We start from the raw sequence: 20,318 nt of genomic DNA, 5'->3' as shown, positions 1-20,318 counted from the left end.
TTTTTTTAAGTCTGTCCCTGTAGCCTGGGACTGGGCTAGCCTTTCAGTAACCATATCAGTATCACACAAAGCCAACCTCAGTCTCCTCTGAGTCTTCATTCCTCTACCGAGAGAATGGATTTTCCTCTTAGAACAAGCTCAAAGATCTTCCTGACTTCCGCAGTGGAGGGTGTCCTCCCTCTCGTCCCCTCACATGGCTTTCTATCACTCCCTTGCTCTGCAAGCCTTCCTGATGGAACCCTCATACCTGTCTCCATTTTGCCAAGGACAGTGGAGCCCACCTCTGCCTCCTGAAGCAGACCCTGCAGTGTTACTCTTGACCTCAGGCCTTCCCTGGGAGTCTCGCACTGCTGACTTGTGCACAATCACATCTCAGAGCTTGCAAATGGCCCAAACAATGTGCTGGAATGTATATGGATGGGGGGTGGGTTGGGAGTGCTGAGAACCCAACATTTTCTTCTTTTTCTTTTTCCTTTCCTTTGAGACAAGTTCTCACTCTATATAACCTAGGCTGGAGTGCAGTGTCATGAACATGGCTTACTGCAGCCTTGACCTCTCAGGCTCAAGCAATCCTCCCACCTTAGCCTCCCAAGTAGCTGGGACTATAGGAGCGCAGCGCACCACCATGCCCAGCTAATTAAAATAACTTTTTTTTTTTTTTGTAGAGATGAAGTCTCAGTGTGTTGCCCAAAGCTGGTCTTGAACTTTTGGGCTCAAGCAATACTCCTGCCTCGACCTCCCAAAGTGTGAGAATTACAGGCATGAGGCACTGTGCCTGGCCCCTTCTTCTTCTTCTTCTTCTTTTTTTTTTTTTTTTGAGACGGAGTCTGGCTCTGTCACCCAGGCTGGAGTGCAGTGGCGCGATCTCGGCTCACTGCAAGCTCCGCCTCCCAGGTTCCTGCCATTCTCCTGCCTCAGCCTCCCGAGTAGCTGGGACTACAGGTGCCACCATCACACCCGGCTAATTTTTGTAATTTTAGTAGAGACGGGGTTTCACCATGTTGGTCAGGATGGTCTCGATCTCCTGACCTTGTGATCCGCCCACGTGAGCCACTGCGCCCGGCTGCCCCTTCTTCTTATAACTTTTCCTGGTTACAGAAGTAATACATACTTATGATGAACACATTCAATATTATAGACACACATTAGGTAGAAAGAGACGGCTATACTCTGAAGCCCTCCCACCCCCAATGGCCACTAGGTATAAAGGCTTCATGGCACTGTGAGTCATTTTCAGAAGTGAGATGGGCTGGGTGCAGTGGCCCATACCTGTAATGCCAGCATTTTGGGAGCCTGACGCAAGAAGACTGCTTGAGGCCAGAAGATGAAGACCAGCCTGGGCAACATATGGAGACCCCCCATCATTACAAAATATTTAAAAATTAGCTGGGAGTGGTGGTGTAGACCTGTAGTCCCAGCTATTTGGGAGGCTGAAGTGGGATGACTGCTTGAACCCTCGGGTGCTGAGGCTGCAGTGAGTTCTGATCACATCACTGCCCTCCAGCCTGGGCAACAGTGTGAGATCCTGTCTGAAAAAAATGTTTTTTGTGGAGACCTCCAATTTATTTTATGAAATATTTTCGGGCCGGGCGCGGTGGCTCAAGCCTGTAATCCCAGCACTTTGGGAGGCCGAGACGGGCGGATTACGAGGTCAGGAGATCGAGACCATCCTGGCTAACACGGTGAAACCCCATCTCTACTAAAAATACAAAAACTAGCCGGGCGAAGTGGCGGGCGCCTGTAGTCCCAGCTACTCGGGAGGCTGAGGCAGGAGAATGGCGTGAACCCGGGAGGCGGAGCTTGCAGTGAGCTGAGATCCGGCCACTGCACTCCAGTCCGGGCGACAGAGTGAGACTCCGCCTCAAAAAAAAAAAAAAAAAAAAAAAAGAAATATTTTCTCGTTTAGAGATGCTCTAACTTATTTATCCCCAAAGGATGTGCATTTGGGTCATTTTCAATCTTCTGCTATGGTAAGTGACATTTCAGCAAATAAATCTTTGCTCATCGCTGTCTGTCTTGGATAAACTCCTGTGCATGGAATTTCAGGTCAAAGAATGTGCTTGCTCTGAAATGTAATGGATTTTGCCAAATTGCTATTCACGAAAGATAGATCCACTTACATAGCCCCAAAGCCTACATTTTTCTCACTTAATTTGGTCACATTGTCCTGGTTGGATACTTTCTGTCTCCTGTATCTCATAGTTGGAGATATCCTAACTGTGGCCTCCTGGGGACACTGTGCAGTTTCCTTTCTGCTCATCCTGCTGCCTCCACCCCTAATCCAAACAACCCCTCCTATCTGTGTGTATCAGAGGGCTTTCCACACAGCATCTGATTTGATCCTATCTTGTGGGGTATGAAGGAAAATTGTGTCAGCACAATCTGGGATGTGAGGACTGGAGGTCAAACAACTGGCCCAGGGTCCTAGGACAGAAGGAGAGCCTCCTTGCTGAGCACCTTTCCCATCATACACCATTGTCCAAAGATGGCCTCCTAAGTCTGGGAAGGGTAGTATCAAGGAGGTTTATCAGTTGGAAGTGATGCCACTAACACACTAACAGTTACTGCAAACACTGATGTGGGCCAGAGACTGGGTATATAGAGGTGGACAAAACCTCCTGCCTGCCTCCAGGGAGCATGCAGATATGGGAGTGCACCATGGGCTGGTTCCCAGGCAGCATGGGGAGCCATCTATATAAGCTGAGATTGGAAAGATGAGTGAGCGTTGGCCAGACTAAGGAAAGGCATTTCAGGAGTGGACAGTGTGGGCCTGCAGAGAGGGGCTGGCCCATAAGCCTGGATCTTACATGTAGTCTTGTCTGGCCGGGTTTGCCCTGCTCCACATCCATTCTCCCTTCTGGGCACAGCACCTGGACTTTCCTTTGGGTAACTAGCCCATCCCCACCTTCCTGGCTCCAGGATGGGCATGTGACTGCAAGTGACCAATCGCAGTATTGTTCAGGGATGGGCATGGGGCCAGCAGGTCAATGAGACTCAACCTGGGGACTTGTACAAGATGATGGGAAAAGCAGACTCTCTTTTCACGGGCTGCTGAGGATCTCCATGAGAAAAAGCCCACCTGAGAGGGAAGCCAGCTCAGATAAAATATGGCCTAGGCATTGAGAGAGACCTAGCCCGAGTGAGATGAGTGAGTCCCTGCATCCAGCCCGGCCTTAGGGTCTATCCTGGAATTTCAGTTGTGTGAGCCTATCAATTCTGGTTTTTGCTTAAATCAGATTGACTAGGGTTTTGGTTATCTGTAAGCAAGAATCCAGACTAATGCAATGGGATAAGAGGAAAAGGGGGAAGGAGAGAGCAGCAGGGTCAGCTCATGAAGCTAGCTGGAGGCTAGGCTATGGAGTTAAAGACTTGTCCAACCACTAGAACTGGGAAGATTCTGACTTCCATGTGAGAACTTTGCTCTGCTGAGAGAGACAGACAGAGAAGGAGGGAGGGAAAGGGAAAGTTAATGACCTTTCTAGAAATTTCTGAGCTGTTGGAACACTTTTTGGGGGTTTTCTCATCAGGATAGACTGGAATCAGCCCTCAGCCCTGAAGGTACATGTTGATTGATCTTAATTTCTGAAAATACGCTCATGCCTTTCAGACTGGGCTTCTCTCTGTCACCAAGAAAAGGGATCTCTTAGCAGAGATGAATCAGAGGGAATTTGGTCCTTCGTAAAAGCCCGGTTCTGGTTGAAAGAGAACACCCGCATTCCAGCAGGGCGCTGCCAGGGATGAATGGGCTCGCCTGTTCCCCTCAGCCCTGCAGGCAGCCTTTCCACAGGGTCCTGGGAGACAGTGCACAGGAACTCTCCTTTTCCAAGTCAGGAGAGAGAAAGCCCAAGGAGAAAAGTCTCCCTTCTGGACCTCAGGAGCCTCCTCATTACACCGTCTCATTTCCTCTGGAAAGGGATGGACATAATTGGATCAAATGGAAATGTAAGCCAGCCTCCTTCCCCCTCCCGGGTGAGAGACTTCCAATATGGCTTCATTACCAAGTCTATGGTAAATAACTGTGGAGAAAAATGCCATTTGTTCTGCCATAATTTCCTGATGAGCATCAGTAGAGGGGTCTTTGAAACACATAGAATGAAATCATTTTGGGCTGGTTTAGAAATTCCTTTGTGCAAATCTTTCTCCATTCACTGTTCTCCATAGAGGGGGTTTCTGAAGGGGGTCTTTTAGACCAAGTGAGCCAGTTAGGAGCTTGGAGGCTGATTCTGGCCAGGGACACACTGACTTGGAATATTCAGCCAATATTTATTAACTGCTGTCAACTAAAAAAAAAAATGAAGCTTTTCAAGAATTAAAGTTAGTTTTATTTAGAAGTCTTATTGAAGATTATATAGACCAAGGCCTGTAGCCTAGGAGGAGGCTTTTAGAAAGTTCTCTCAGACTCCTCCAATGTCGTATTTTAGTTTATACATAGGTGGTGAAGATTTAGTATGTGTAATATTACATCAAGGTTTGGGTGTTAGATCTATAACATCTGGTTATAGATTACAGAAGCATAGTCACTAATCTTGTCGGACGTTATTTTATGAGCAGAGAAAGCGAGGACTAGGGTCATTTATCTTTGATGGAATGTAGTGACTCAGGCAAGAGACATGGGGGGCCATGTGTTCTATCCCGTTTTGCCTTTGAAACATCTTTCCAGATTGCTGCACAGTGTCCCGGAGTCAGGGGCTTTGTGAAATTCTCCTGGCAAAGGGAAACGGGCAAACATGGCCTCTTACATTTGCTACTTTATCTCACAAAGTTTTTGGTCATAAATTAATTGTCTGGTTGTGTTGATAAGACTAATATTGATTGCCTTCTGTAGTTAGGAGGGCTCTTGTTTAGGAAGGTTGGTAATTTTTAGTTATAGTTGTATCAGACCTAGTGTGTTTTTTAGCCTTTTCTTGGAAAATATGTTTTGGATTGAATGTAGTTCTCATTAGTATGATGTGGGGGGGTTTTGATGGTGTCTTTTTTTGTATTTAATACAATATTTTAATAGGATTATTATGAGGATATTATAGATTCTATACATTAATATATACTTCATAGTAATAAAGTCTGTTGTAGACTGAAAAAATATGATATTTAATAAAATTGGAATATATATTTGCATACTTTTAATTGTATTATTTTTTATACTTATATTTATTAGAGTCTTTTTAATGAAAACCAATGTTGGACTAGAATTTATTGTAAATGCCTTTAGAGAAGAATTTAGAATAATTCTAAATAAGTGACAAAAATAGAATAATCACAGTTACAATTTGATAAAAGTTTTTAATTTTTTTTTTTTTTTTTGACACAGAGTCTCACTGGGTCGCCCAGGCTGGAGTGCAGTGGCGCGATCTCGGCTCACTGCAAGCTCCGCCTCCCAGCTTCAAGCAATTCTTCTGTCTCCACCTCCTGAGCAGCTGGAATTACAGGCACGCATCACCACGCGTGGCTAATTTTTGTATTTTTAGTAAAGATGGGGTTCCACGATGTTGACCAAGTTGGTCTCGAATTTAGTTATTTTATTCTATGTAGTATTTTAAAATGATAACCAGAATTATGGCTGACAGTGTTATATCAGAACTACTAGACTTTTATACATTTTACATATTTTTAGAATATTTATAATTTATATAAATATAATTTTAGAAAATATTTAATACAATAATAAAAATTATGACCCATAAAAATTGGTCTCATAGTGTCTTTTCTGTGTTGGGCCAGGCTTTAGGTGCCTGGGATATGGCAGTGAGTGAAACACAAAAAGATCCCTCCCCCACTGACTACACTTTGCTGGTAAACTTGGAGTGCCTCAGAATGCATATCAACACCCACCTGGGACGGCCCTTACCAGTGGATCAGAGTTGGCCAGGCAGGGAGTAGAAACCTATTTGCTATCTCTCTCTCTCTCTCTCTCCCTCCCTCCCTCCCTCTCCCCCTCCTTCTCTCTCTCTCTCTCTCTCTTTCTTTCTTTTATTTTTTATTTTTAAATGAGATGGGGTCGTGTTGTGTTGTCCAGGCTGGTCTCAAACTCCTAGGCTCAAGAGATCCTCCCACCTCGGCCACTGTTCCTGGCCCTATCTGCCACTTCCGACTTAGACTGTTATTAATTCCATTAACTAAGAGGTTGCAGAATATCCAAGTAAATTAGGAATAATACCAGAAGAGGCAAAAAAAAAAAAAAAAAAAAAGAAAGAAAAAAAAATCCCAGAAAGAGTGAGGCAGAGGTCCATAAAACATGGCACGTTTTCAGAACAGTCTGGGTATGATTTAAACAACAACAAAAATAGGTCAGAGCATGGGCTTTGGAGTCAAGCAGACCTGCGTTCGGGCCCCAGTTCTGCTTCTTCTGACTGTGTGAGGCCTTGGTCTCAGCTTTGCTTGCCTTCCTGGTGAAATGGGTATAACAATGGTACCACTCTCCTAAGGCTGTTGTGAGGATTAAACAAGTCAGCATTTGTGAAGGGCTTGGCACACTGTCCTGTTAGCTATGATCAGGACTGAAATTCGCTTGTTACATACTGGAGTGGATGCGCCATTGTTTATAGCTGGTGTCTGTTCCGACTGTATGTGCTTGTGTCATCAGAGTTGTTACATATTTTGAATATTACCCTCTTATGTGAATATTAATTTTATTTGGGGGGCTGGTCTCCTTATGGGAGACAACTTCAGAACTCTGGTGGTTAAAATAGATATAAACTGGCTGGGCACAGTGGCTCACACCTGTAATCCCAGCACTTTGAAAGGCTGAAGTGGGTGGATCACCTGCGGTCAGGGGGTCGAGATCAGCCTGGTCAACATGGCGAAACCCCATCTCTATTAAAAACACAAAACATTAGCTAGGCGTGGTGGCGGGCACCTGTAGTCCCAGCTACTCAGGAGGCTGAGGCAGGAGAATCGCTTGAACCCAGGAGGCAGAGGCTGCAGTGAGCCGAGATTGCACCACTGCACTCCAGCCTGGGCAGCAGATTGAAACTCCATCTCAAAAAAAATAAAAGAAAAAGATATAAACTGCTTTTCAAACCTAAATAACATCAGTAGAATTCTAGGTTTTGGTTTTTTTTTTTTTTTTGGCTGATCAAAAATTTACGTTCTCCAGTTCTGAACTACCCAACCACTGTTGCAGATAGTAATATTAATGTATCAATAATAATCTTTAGGATAATTTATTAAGACGCACCTAATAAACATGGTCTCACTTAATCCTCTCAACAACTCTGTGAGGATTAACATTTCATTAAACCCATTTTATGGAAGTAGAAACCAAGGCTCAGTGAGGTGAGGATTCCTTGCCCAAGATCACACAGCTGGCAGGACATGGCAGAGCTAGGATCTGATCTTGGCACTCTACTGCCAATACCAAAGCCTTAATTCACTGTGCCTGACAATGGTCCTTTGCATTGAAAGTTGAGGACTGACTCAGGGGGCATCAGAGTTGTGTATTCACAGAGGTCAGATCAGTAATGGTGTTATCTGTCCCTCGTGGGTTGGGGATATGCCTTAGCCAGGGGTCTAAGCTGTTAGAAGCTGACTCTGACAGGCCACAAGGGCATGGAACAAGCTAACCCTCCCCTCGGAAGGTCCAAGCCTTCACTTGAGAACAAGACAGACTCCCACAAATAAAGTGGAGAATGTAGCCTTGGAAGTTTGGGTGCTTAACTAGTTATTAGTTAACTAGTAACTCCTTTACCACTACTGTCAGAAAGCTTCTAGAGCCCATAGGCTGGTCAAGTAGGTTACAGTAAATATTTACTCACTGAAACTTTAACAATTTCTACCAATTATTAATTGCTGGTCATGTTCCCAGGTTGTGTGCTAAGCACTTTCTAGACATGCTCGCACTTAATCTTCACGATAGCTCTGTAAGCTAGGTAGTTATCATGATTCCCTTATTTCAGATGAGGAAAGAAAGCTCAGGCGGGTCATCTAACTTGCTCAAAGTCAGATAGCTACTGATGATGGAGTTGGGATCTGAATCTAGGCCTGTGACTTTACAACTGGAGCTTATGCTCACTGGTCTTTGTCAAACTCCCAGAGCAACAGGTACAAAAGGGAAAACTTGAGGGGGTGACCGAGAGCACTCCTCTAGGCCTACGTATCCTGTTTGGCCTTCCTAGCTTCTCTGGCCCACTGCTTATTTGCTGGACATCTCAATCTCAGACCCGCCATCTTGAGTAGAAACAAGACCTTATTCCAACATCTTAAGAAGACACAAGGCAAATGCCAGGCAGAGCTGTGGTGCAGACCAGCCTTTGGCACCTGGAGGGTACTCCCCTTCCCACCCACACCTCCCCCTCCACCACAACAAAGAGTGGCCCATGAGCCCCTGTCTTCTTCACCTGATGGACTGAAGGGCTATAGAACCCTGAGGTCTCCAGTCTTTCCAAGCTCAGGCAGAAGCTGAGGCACCTACTGGGACAGGCACTCAGGAGGCTGTGCCAAGAAGGGGGCGTCCGGAGGGCTGGCTCACCTTGAAGGAGATTTCATACTGCTCCCCTCCCCAGATCTCCAAGCCTGGGTCATACCCGCCCAGCTCCCAGAACCACTTCCGATCCACAGCAAACAGTCCACCGGCCATCACGGGAGACCTGTCAGAGAAGAAGAACATGGCGTGAAGGTGCAGATGTCCTGGCTGCGTGCTCTCTGATAACGCCGTTCCCCCGGTGATGGTGTTCCATGATGCTCCCTGAACACAGCCCAAGTGTCTTCCAGGGAATCCAAGGCCCTTCCAGGCATTCCCCTTTCTTGCCTACAACTTCCTTTCATAAGAGCTACATTTTAACCAAATGGGACCCGAAGTTCCTTTACACGATTAACACCTAAGAGTACTTATGAAATGAAATCACAGTACTTTGTCCACATGGGACCTGTAGTTGTATCATAAATATGTACATGTTAGTCCTCTCACTAAATGGTCCAAGTTGGTCTCTCCAAGAGTGTCTGTTATAGAATCTCTTAGAGAGATGAAAAAATATACAGCTTGCTGGGCCCCACCTCAGACCTGCTGAAACAATCCCCGCGGGAGGGAGCCTAGGACTCTTTTTGAACATGCTCCTTTGACAATTGTTATTCAGCAGGCCCAGCATGGACGTTTGTTCTGCTGCGGTGTTTACAGAAGAAGCCACCGTTTCTGCCTTTTCAGTTAAACTGGGAGATAAGATTAACTCCATTCATTCATTCTCTCATGAGTTTGTTCATCCCGTGCCAGTTGTGAGGGAGGTGCTGGAAGAATCTCGAGGTCAATCAGTCCTTCAGGGGATAGTGGTGTCGTGGGGCAGCCCCCTCAAGACAGAGGGTGCATAAGGGACTCTGGGAGGTACACATAGAACATTATAGGAATCTGAAAGGAGTGTGTCTGTTTCCAGCTTTTGGGGTAAGGAGGATGGCTGGGGCAAGGGTCAAGGAATGAGGCTCAGGGGAGATGGCATTTAATTGGTTTGGACAAGGGGAAATTTGGGGGAGGGAAAGGCACTGAGGGGAGGATAAAACGACGTCAGCAAGGACACAGAGACGACAAATCGTGCAGTACCCACGGGAACAGGAAGTCCGCCTGGCACCGTGCTAAGTGAGGAAACGTCATGCTGCTGACTGCCGGCGTCCCCCAGGGTATCTCACACAAGACTGGCACCTTGTAGGGGCCAACCAGCGTTTGCTGTGTGCACATCTATCACAGTGGCTACATCCTTGTCTGGCTCCACTGGAAAACTCCAAACCCTCAAATCCAAATATTCCAGCAGGCCTCATTATCATCACCATTTTACACATGTACAACTGGAGTGCAGACAGGGAACTTGCTCAAGGCCCCATGGCTACAAAGCAGCACTGCTGGGATGTGAATCTCTAACCTAAGCCACAGTTCACACCCCTCGCCACCACAATATACTGCCTCCAGGCAGGCAGGAACACTGGAGGAACAGGTGATGCATGCAAAGAACAGGGCATGAGAATTGGGAACCCTCACTCTCATTTCTGCTTTCCTTAACCTGCTGTGTGACCTGAGATGCAGTGTTTAACCATTAACCCTGTGCTGCCCAGGAAGGAGGCCACTGACCACAGGTGATGACTCCGTACTTAAAATGTGACTGGTGTGAACTGACATGTGCTGTGAGCGTAAGATACACACCAGATTTCTAAAACTTAGGATGAAAAGAGTATGAAAGAACTCAATAATTTTAAAGCGTTGGTTACACGTTAAAATGATAATATTTGAGATATACTGGTTTAAATAAGATATACTATTAAGATGAATTTTGCCTGTTTCTCTTTATCTTAAAAAAATAGTATCACATATGCGGCTTGTATTATATTGGACAGTGCTGACTTAACCTCTTTGAGCCCTATTCCCCATCTAAACAATGGAGTGATAGCTATACTTCCTATCCCACACTGCTAGTGATATGGTTGGCTGCGTCCCCACCCAAATCTCATCTTGAATTGTAGTTACCATAATCCTCAGGTGTCATGGGAAGTACCTGGTGGGAGGTAATTGAATCACGGGGGCAGTTACCCTCATGCTGCTGTTCTCATGATAGTGAGTGAGTTCTCATGAGATCTGATGGTTTTATAAGGGGCTTTTTCCTCTTTGCTCAGCACTTCTCTCTCCTGCTGCCTTGTGAAGATGTGTTTGCTTTCCCCTCTGCCATGACTGTACGTTTCTTGAGGCCTCCCCAGCCATGTGGAACTGCAAGTCAGTTGAACTTCTTTTCTTTATAAATTACCCAGTCTCAGGCAGTTCTTTGTGGGAGTGTGAGAATGGATTAACACAGCTAGACTAGTTCTAAAAGTACCCAGTACTATAAAGAAATAAGGTATTGACTCCCCTTTGTCTTCTGGAGATTGGGGGGGGTCCTGGTTTTTTTTTGGCTGGAGCCACAAAGTCCCTGGAAAGGCTGACAATGTTTCTGACTTGGTGCTTCATGGGAGACTGAAATCGAGGCTTTGCATATGAAAATCAGCCTGGGTCAAAGCAGGGGCAGGGGCCGAGGAGCTACGCGGAATAGGCAGGATATCAGCCGTAAGGCATTTGGGATGCTTGAGGCTTTGCCTCCAGAGAGAGGCCTCTCTGCCCAGCCTGTTCTGGTTTCTGCTGTGTTTGGCAATACTAGTAACAATTCTGAGGGTCCAGTGTGTGCTACTCATTTTACTGACACCATCTCTAGCTCTCACAAAGCTCTAATGTTAGTCTCCTTCTCGGATGGAGATATTGGAAAATCAAAAATGTTAAATAATTTGCTCATAGTGAGTGGATAAGCTATGACAACTGTCCTTAAGTGCCCTTCAATGAGTCTGCTTATTGCAAAGGTTCAAACAATAAAGGAGGTTCCAATTACCCCCTTGGTTGCCCTGAAAAGTCCATTTTCTGGAGCAATCTATTCTACCTCAGCTTCCGCAGTCATGTCAACTCAGACAAGTTTTGTTTCCTCTCTGAACCACAAGGCCTCCATCAGTCAAATGAGGGTAATTCTACCAACACCCGAGGATCCTACATTATTGTGAGGATCATGCACAATAATGTCAGTAGAAATTGCTTTGCCAACACAGGCCAGATGTTAGTTACTCCTGGTGTTGGTATTATTCTACAAGGACTTAGGTCAACTGAGGATTGATTCTGAGGTATACGGAAGGTGGAGCAGACTGCATAATGTGATCGTGGCTAAATCATATCTTTGGGCCAGGAAGGGATCTAATAGTAGTGATTCACTGTGTTTAAGATAAAAGAGGCCAAGAGAAGACCACAAATGTTTGACCTGCTGCTGGAGACGTGGAATCCACTCTTGCTCTCCACTCTTGGCTCAGGCTGGTCCATTGTCCTGGCCACCTTTCATTTCCTCAAAGAAGCCCAGCTGTTCCTATCTCTGAGCCTGCTCTGAGGCCCATAGTGTTAGGGGTTCCTCTCAGGAGCTCTGGGTATGTATGTACCATGCCCACGAAGATGGCTGAGCTTCCAACAGCCCTGCTTCTCAGGCGGGGAGGGTAAGGCACAGAGAAGTATGGTTCGCTGGGGAACAAACTGTGGTGAGAAGTGTGACTCCCCATTTATGGCAGTGTCTGAATCTCCGGAACCTGTGAATATGTTACCTTTTACGGCGAAAGAGACTTCACAGATGTGATTAAGGTTAAGTACCTTGAGGTGGGGAGGTTATCTTGGCAAACCTGATGGAATCACATATCATTAATGTAATCACAGGGCTTGTAAGTGAAAGAAGGAGGCAGGAAAGTCAGAGTCAGAAGGAGATGTAATGAAGGAAGCAGAGGTGTGAAGGAAAGTGGGGAGAAGGAAACAGAGATCTGAAGATGCTATACTTCTGGCTTTAAAGTTGGAGGCAGGGGCTATGAGCCAAGGAATGTAAGCATCCTCTAGAAGCCAGGAAAGGTAGAGAAATGGATTCTTCCCAAAGCATCCAGAGGGAATGCAGCCCTGCCGACACTATGATTTTAGCCCAGTAAGACTCATTTTAGGCTTCTGACCTTCAGAGTTTTAATCATAAATTTGTGTTGTTTTAAGCTTCTAAGTTTATAGTAATTTATCACAGCAACCATAGGAAACTAATATAGCAGGAGAGCTTGGGCTTTGGCTTTGTATCCAGAGATCTTTTCCACAACTGTTACAGGAGAGCTAGAACAGCTCACAGGACAGCTGCAGGGACGGTGAGCCTACTACTGGGGAGAAGCCCTTTCCAGAGCTTGGAGCACCAGAGAGGGGCTGGGCTCTATTTCTGTCTTAGCCATTCACAGAGCTCCTCCTTCTGGAGCCTTGGTTCCTCATCTGCAAGGGGTTGACTTTTTCATTGGTAGGTTCCTTCCAGCCTTCACATTCTAGGATGCTATGAGTCCAGCCCATCACCCTCCCCCAGTCTGCAAACTTCTGCTGTGGGACAAACTGTTATTTTCCTAACACTTCCAAGTGGGTATAGCAGTATGATGGGAAAATTGGCCCCAGAAGCAGGCAGACAGACCTGCACTTGTACCTAGTGACCTGGGCAAATTACTTAGGCTCTTGGAGCATTGGTGTCCCCATTTGGAAAACATGGATAATAATTTTTACCATATATAGTTGTAGGGGGTTGAATTGGATCAGAGTGTAATGTGCTTAGTACTGGGCTGGGCACCTGGTGACGATGATGGTTATAATTGCATGCCAGGCTTGAGGAAGAGAGCATAAGAGACCACTCACCCCTGCTGGCAATGCTGGCAAACTGTGCAGAAGTGGGCAAGGTGGAGACCAGCCTGGTGGGCCATGAGCTGAGGTTGTTGTTACAAGCTGGGAGGGATGATGCTTCTGGCTGGGGATATCTGACACTTGGTACTAAGTTGGGCTGGGAAGCTGGACCCTCTGCATTGGGCTTTTAAGGGAGATGGTGACCCTGAGTTGTGTGCGTGCTGGGAGCGGTCATTGGGTAGCCACTGGGAGCAGCCAGGGTTGTTCATACTTACTCAAATGGGTCGCTGGGGTCAGCTTTCTGCAGTTCTGGAGGGATTGGGATCCGCTTGTAGTACATTTCCCAGTCAAAGGCTCCCCGCATGGCATCCCCTGCCTGTGTCTCGTACCGAAAGTCATCATGGTCAATCACATCAATCATCGGGCACACAATGGTCTTGCGGTTCCGAGCAATGCGGTCTGAAGAAACCAAGAGATGCCTATCAGATGAAGCAGGATGGGGGAGCAGCTAAGTGCACCATCCTGTTCTGCAGCTTACTTGTATTTTTAACATCTCTGAACCCTCAGTTTGACAATCCATGCAGGGGATGGGAGAGTGCAAGCTTTAAGCAAGAGGGACCAGGGTTCTCATCTCAGTCCTTTCACTATCAGTAGGGCCCTGAGTCAGCTGCACAAATAATATCTCTAAACTCCTGTGTTCTCCTCTGTGCAATGGGTTAAGAAGAGGCTCTGCCTCATAGATTACGAAGACTGAACACAGTATGTTTGAAAATGCTTAGCATGCATGCCTTATTAGCCTAATGATCAGTACCACTATGGAAAAAGATAGGTTTCCTTCTGGGAAGGCCCTGTTCTAGTCCTGCGAGGCTCCGCATTCCAAGTCCTGAGCTTGACTTACGGCCCAAAGCAGTAGGCACCCCAGCACTTTCCTTCATAGCAGACTATGTGCCCCTAACAGCTCACTGACACCCTAGGCTGTAATCAGTGAGCAAATGGCCCTCCTTGCAAGAATTCAGCTCAACTTTTTCAATCATTGGAACTATGGATGGGGGAATGAACTGCCCCAGGAAGTTTGAGTCCTCAAGACTGGAGGTATGTAAGCAGGGCCTGGTGGACCATCACCCTGCAGGGATGCCAGAGGCTGGGTGATTCCAAAGGCAAATGGAGGTCTTGACCTAGATGGCTTCATGGTCCCTGGGAGAAGCTGATTCTAGAAAATCGAGTCTCTGTCCAACCTACCAACATAATTCCAGCTTTGGTTTGCTTTGCCCTTCTTCTTTGTGCCAAGAAACCCTGACCACAGCTAGGGGTAACAGTGAGCTACCGGGTCCCCAGTCTGCTGTAGGGGACAAGTGGGCTGTGCTCAGTGCCTGGCTGCTTTGGACCAGAAGTCAAATTCGAGGCTTGGAAATGGGAGCCTGGTAGGGCCAGGGCAGTCAGCAGCTGCCTGGGGCCCAAGCTTCCTTCATCAAGTGATAGCACATTTTTCTTCCAGGGGAGAAAACAGCATTTTTGCTTTTTTCTAAACTGCAAGGCATGATCCATAGGTGGGATCATGAAATTGATTGTGCGTGCGTTTGCAATGAACCAAAAAACAATACTAAATATCAGGCTGCATTTCAGGTGACAAGGGATACTGTGACAGGTGTTCAGGAACATGTTTCTGTCATACTGCATGAGTGTGTATATCTGTGTACTGGATTGAGATGCCCAAGGTATTTCTTACTGGGGCACATGGTTTAAAGGGTTTGAGAAATACTGTTTTTGGCAGTGTACCCCCACATGTGGATCAGGGGCCATCAGTGCCAGACGCACCTGGGGGTGTGTTTAAAAACTCATGTGCCTGCCCCCGACCCAGGCCCATTGAATCAGAATCTCTGGAGGTTGACTTGGATTTGCCTTGTGGACAGATTCCCCAGAGATTCTTAATGAAGCTTAAGAATCTCCTCCAGGGAAAGATCTAGAGTAGGGCCTCCCATCTAATCGTTCATGGCCGTTCAGCGGACTTCAAGTCCAAGAAGGGCTGGGGCTGAGGACACAGTGACCTGCTGGCTGCTGGCTGATTGCGGGAGGCATGAGGTCAAGGTAGCTTCGGAAGGCAGTGTTCTAAGGCACTGTGCCCACCTGGGGACAGAATGCCCAGGCTCAAATCCTGGTTTTCTCACCTCTTAGCAGTATAACCTTGGGTAAGACTATCTGATGTCTTGGAGCCTCTGTTTCCTTGCTGACAAAGGGGAGGAAGACAGCACCTATCTCATGGGGCCTCTGTGAAGTCCAAGTGGGATGACGGAACCACAGCGCTCAGTGCAGCCTCTGGCACATAGTCAGCACTCAGCAACACTCTCTGCGACCAGGATTACTGAGGGCAGCTCAGAAGCGGGAGAGGAAGGCTGAGCATCTCCCTCACTCTGTGCCTCTCGGTTTTCTCGTTTGCAAAAAGTGGATAATAATGCCTGGTCTGCCTGCCTTACCAGGCAATGGTCAAATTCAAATGTCAATGTGGCTGAGAAAGTGAAGGGGTTCTGAGAGCCATGATGATGATGATGATGATGATGATGATGATAATGAAGGAAATGATGATCAACAGTGGCTTTCCATAGGGGGAATGAATCCTTCTCAGGCTCAGAAATGTGTGTTCTCCAAAGGAGGCAGAGTGAGCTGTGAACGGAGGTGTTAATGGTTTCACAGACAAAAGCCATGATACGCTCTGTCAGCTGCTGATATTAGCAGGGACAGACTTTTAAATCTACACCACTGGTTCACATTTCTATTGGAAGAAGCAAAAAACAAAACAACAACAAAAAACCAACACGGGGATGTTTCTTCCATGTATGTCTGCAGATTATGAAAATTGCCCTCATACATTTCCATAGAAACAGAGTTAAGGGCTATTTAGACTACAAGCTCAGCTTCGAGCCCCACCACTTCATTCTCTTTATGAGTCACTGAATGACCCTACAAATGAGTTGTTCCTTCAGGACTATAAATTAGGCAATTTATGGTAAGGCTTTTTTCTTTTTCTTTTTTTTCTTTCAGTAATAAGAGGCAAATGCAGAATATCTCTTGGTTTAATTAAATAAACAGTTTACCAGAAATTCTGGGTTATATCCTTTCCCCAGCCCAGTGAGATCCTAGACCCTTGGGGTCGGAAGCACAGAATCGAATGAGAAAGTTTCTTGCTGATCTGTGTTACAGATTTACGGGATTATCTTTCTGTGTGTTTGTGTGGGTTCTGTTTTCTGTCCTCTCCCTTGAATGATGGCATACCCTAACCAGTGCTTCTCAAAGTATGGTCCCTAGACCAGCAGCACTGGCATCACTGGGAGCTGGGTAGCATGCAACTTGTGAGGCTCCACCCCGGGCCTCCTGGATCCGAAATTGTGGATAGGGGCCAGCATCTGTGTTTTCATAGTCTTTTAAGTGATTCTGATGCACGCTCAAGTTTGCCCTAAACTTCAGTCCTCTTTGCTCCCTAAGCTTTCTATAGTGGAGAGCTTACCCATCCTTTCTTAAGGAGTTCATTTTTCTCTCCAGATGACAACTCTTCCCCAGTCTGCCTCCAGCCCTGGCTGTGTCCCTCACCTGACTCCCAGTCTCAACGGGACAGTTCCTCTTCCGTGTCTGCCTGTCAGAACCAGCACACCGCCCTCGTCAAAACTGAACTCCTCAAGATTCAGGCCTGATTCAGGCATGTTTCACCCAGCCTCCAGTCTTCCCATCTCCTTTCTGTCTGTAGGCTGTGGTGGTGGGCTCCTGGATCATGCTGCCCTCTCTACAGCCCTTCCCTGATATCTGCCAGGAACTCTTGTCTAAGAGGAAGTGAATACCGGGAGGCAATGTAGAACTGTGAAGGAGAATAGACTTTTGAGCCCGACAGATGGTGACTTTGACACTTATGGCCCAAGGGGACAAGCGAGTCATTCAACATCTCAGAACCTTAATTTACTACATAAGGGGTATACTTATGAACTGCATGGTTTTGTGAGAATTAGAGATAATGCTTATAACTGCCTGGCTCACAGTGGCAGCAGTCTATGGTAACTCTTCTAAGTTGACATGATGATGATCCCCCCAGTTTGGCTATTAACAGCAAACAGCATGGGCTTGCTTTGCAATAAAATGAAATAATCTGAGGAAAGCAGTCATGTTACTAGATGCTGATATGCTGTGTGACTTTGGGTAAGTCAGTTCCCCTCTCTGAGTCTTAACTTCTCTGTGAAATGAAGGGACAGGACTGGTTGGATTTTAACTTTGAGCACTCCTGAGCTTCTGAATCCCTCATGGCACCTGGTATTGTGCTGGGGGCATCTCGAGCAGGCAAGGGAAGCCTCATGGATGGCTCTCTGCTGCAGGAGGGGGCCACTGGCACAGGCTCATTGCAGTTTGCCTCCCTCCAAGTGGGAAGGGCTCCCTTACCGAGCAAGGGGGGAAGCCAGTTGACATTGGCTTCACAGTGTGAATCCAAGAACGTGATGACATCCCCGGTTGCCACTGAGGCCCCCAGCATTCGGGTCCTTATCAGCCCTTCCCGTTTCTTGGTTCGAAGAATTCTCACGCTGGGGAAAAGAGCCATGTAGTCTTCAAGAGGCTTCTTCAGGTGCTCTATGAGACAGAAGAGGACAGACGGGTGAGAACAGTTGCTTAGTAGTCATCCTTATGACTGCTCCCTTACATGCGAACTGCACTTCACAGTCTAGAAACATCTTTCCTGTACACTGCCTCACTAGACCTTTCAGACAGGGCGAAGAAGGGCAGGGCTCATCACCTGTGTACTACAGATGGAGAAATTAAGGTTTAAAGAGGTCCAGAGATGGTGCCACGACCTGGAACCCTTCTGTCCAAGGGTGTGAGCATTTGTGGTTTATGCCTGACTGGGAACCATTTCCTCATCTTCTGGTAACAATATTTTTTATTTTTCTTTGGGACACTGCCCCTTCCCTTCTCAGTCCACTAGACTTTGGTAGGGCTGATTCCATTCCATAGGTCCAACACGTGGTATAGGCCTGACCAGTCAGGGCATTCCATTCCCTTGGCCACGGTATTTGTCTCAGGAATGGCCATGTGACCTTAGTTGGTCCAAATAATGGGTCCTGAGAATGTTTTGTAGGATTATTGAAAAATGAGGTCCTTTTCCTTTTGCTAGCTGGTTGGCCCTAAGTTTGGAGCCACTGGTGACATCTTTGGTGAAATGAGGTGATGAGAGGTGGTAAGCGAATATGCTGAGACTGAAGCCCACCTGTAAAAATAGGAGTCAAGACATGGAGAGAGAGAAAGACATTGTCCTGATGACATTTCAGTTCCCTAGACCCACGTGCCTGAAGCAGACAGACTCCTAGATGCTCTTATTACACAAGACAGCAAATTCCTCTCCTTGCTTATCCTAATGTGGGTTGGATTTCTGCCCCAAGCCTGGATAAATTGTTTTAAATAAATATCAAAGACAGTCTATTTCTCCTAAAAGTCTCAGCCTCAACATTGGTGTCTCTTGATTTTAATCAGGCTTGGTGTCCTTTATGAAGACTCTAGGACGGCTGCAAAAGAAACCTCCAGCATACATCATACTTACTGATGAAATGTAGAATGCTTTCCTCCTCTGATCAGGAGAAAAGCTGTATGCTTTCACAACATCTATTCAATATTGTACTAGAATTCCCAGCCAGTGTAATTGGTAAGAAAAAGAAAAGGCATAAGGATTAGACATACAGCCAGTGAATTCCTGGGTTTGCTGTGGAAACATGATGGTCTCCTTCTTCTAGCTGTGTTTTCCCAGTCACTGACAAACATATACTACCATCTAGATTTTTGTCACATTCATCTACTTTACTACAATTTACTTAATTGTTTTAAAAATCAACTAACTTTTACAAATTAAAGTTTTTATTAAATTTATTTTAAAAGGAAACTTTAAACACCATAGATGAAAAATTGGTATCATTTCTAATAACGAGCTAATAATTAAAAATCTCCAAGAAATAAAAATGTGTTGTAAGGTTTTAGATTTCTACCAGATACTCCTGCCTCTCTACAACTGTGAGCTTAAGGTCTGCCCTCTCTTTGTCAAGCAGGGAGCTATGGAAAACCCACCAAGGCTCCTCATTTCAGGTGATCAGAAGAATGAAAGAGAATTGAAAAGGCTTTCCCTCCACATGATCCAGTGTTACTTTTAATGCAAAGTCTCTGAACCACCTGTAATCATTTTAGGTGTGACTTAAAATCACTTTTGGGCCAGGCACTGTGCCTACAATCCCAGCACTTCAAGAGGCTGAGGTGGGGGGATCGCTTGAACCGGGAACATTGAGGCTGCAGGGAGCCATGATCGAGCCACTGCACTCCAGCCTGGATGACAGAGCAAGAACCTGTCTCAATGAATGAATGAATGAATGAAAGAAAAAAATGACTTTTGCATTGGTACACTTAGGGAAACACTGCTTCCATCACTGTGATTTTTGTCACCAGGAACTTCATTGAGATGAAGTGTGTTTCGTGTTATGTTGTCTGGCATCTTGTAGGCAGGAGAAATTAGAATACAGAGAAAAGATTATCTACATACATACAACCAGAAGCTAGAAGGCTAAAAAATGCTCCAGGTCTCTTCTTGCTTGTGCACAAAGATTAATATGGCTTCCCTCACCCTTTCCCACTTCTCTTTGGAACAGTGACTCTGTAGAAAGCAGAAATCAATTTGCCCTAATTGAGGGACTAAATCTTTCCAAAAGAGACTTTCTTGGGCAACAAGACAAGATAGCAAGAGGCACGATCACACTCCAAATATGCTGCTGTTCGGGCAGGAACACTATGTTTGAAAAAAGAAAAAAATCCATAGTCATTGTCTGTGACCACCGCTTCTTCTTGGCTGGGTTCAACTGATAGGTCATTACGACGAGAATGAGATAATCTCCTGTACCACACACCACTACTCCCATCAGAGGGAGAAATATCACCCTGGCCGGCTCTAATCATTGAGGCCCCCACTTGGGCAGAGCCCTATCGCTAAATCACCCCGAACGCAGATGGCCACAGTCATTACAGAGTGACCAATTAAGGCCTTCTGACAGCTTGTGGTAAAGTCAGAGCAATTATTTAGGGGCAATTATGCTCCTTATTAAACCGTGCATTTACACAAAATCAGGGCCGTTGCCCTATTTTACCACACTATCTTCCTGGA

At 46.0% G+C, this 20,318-nt stretch overlaps 1 protein-coding gene across 4 annotated transcripts in view; it reads right to left on the bottom strand.

Moving 5' to 3' along the window:
• GALNT10 (polypeptide N-acetylgalactosaminyltransferase 10) overlaps positions 1-20,318 on the bottom strand; it is a 233,254-nt gene that overhangs the window by 29,339 nt on the left and 183,597 nt on the right. For all 4 annotated transcript variants that reach the window (XM_033180692.1, XM_033180691.1, XM_033180688.1 and 1 more), the window contains exons 5-7: positions 17,570-17,755; positions 13,429-13,612; positions 8,465-8,582 (exon numbers count right to left, since the gene is read on the bottom strand). In XM_033180692.1, coding sequence (XP_033036583.1) covers positions 8,465-8,582; positions 13,429-13,612; positions 17,570-17,755 — 488 coding nt within the window. The remainder of the gene's footprint in view (positions 1-8,464; positions 8,583-13,428; positions 13,613-17,569; positions 17,756-20,318) is intronic.

The sequence above is a fragment of the Trachypithecus francoisi genome, unplaced genomic scaffold (assembly GCF_009764315.1).
Source record: "Trachypithecus francoisi isolate TF-2019V2 unplaced genomic scaffold, Tfra_2.0 Lachesis_group2, whole genome shotgun sequence".
NCBI classification, from domain to species: Eukaryota; Metazoa; Chordata; class Mammalia; order Primates; family Cercopithecidae; genus Trachypithecus; species Trachypithecus francoisi.
This window is presented reverse-complemented; position numbering and strand designations above follow the sequence as displayed.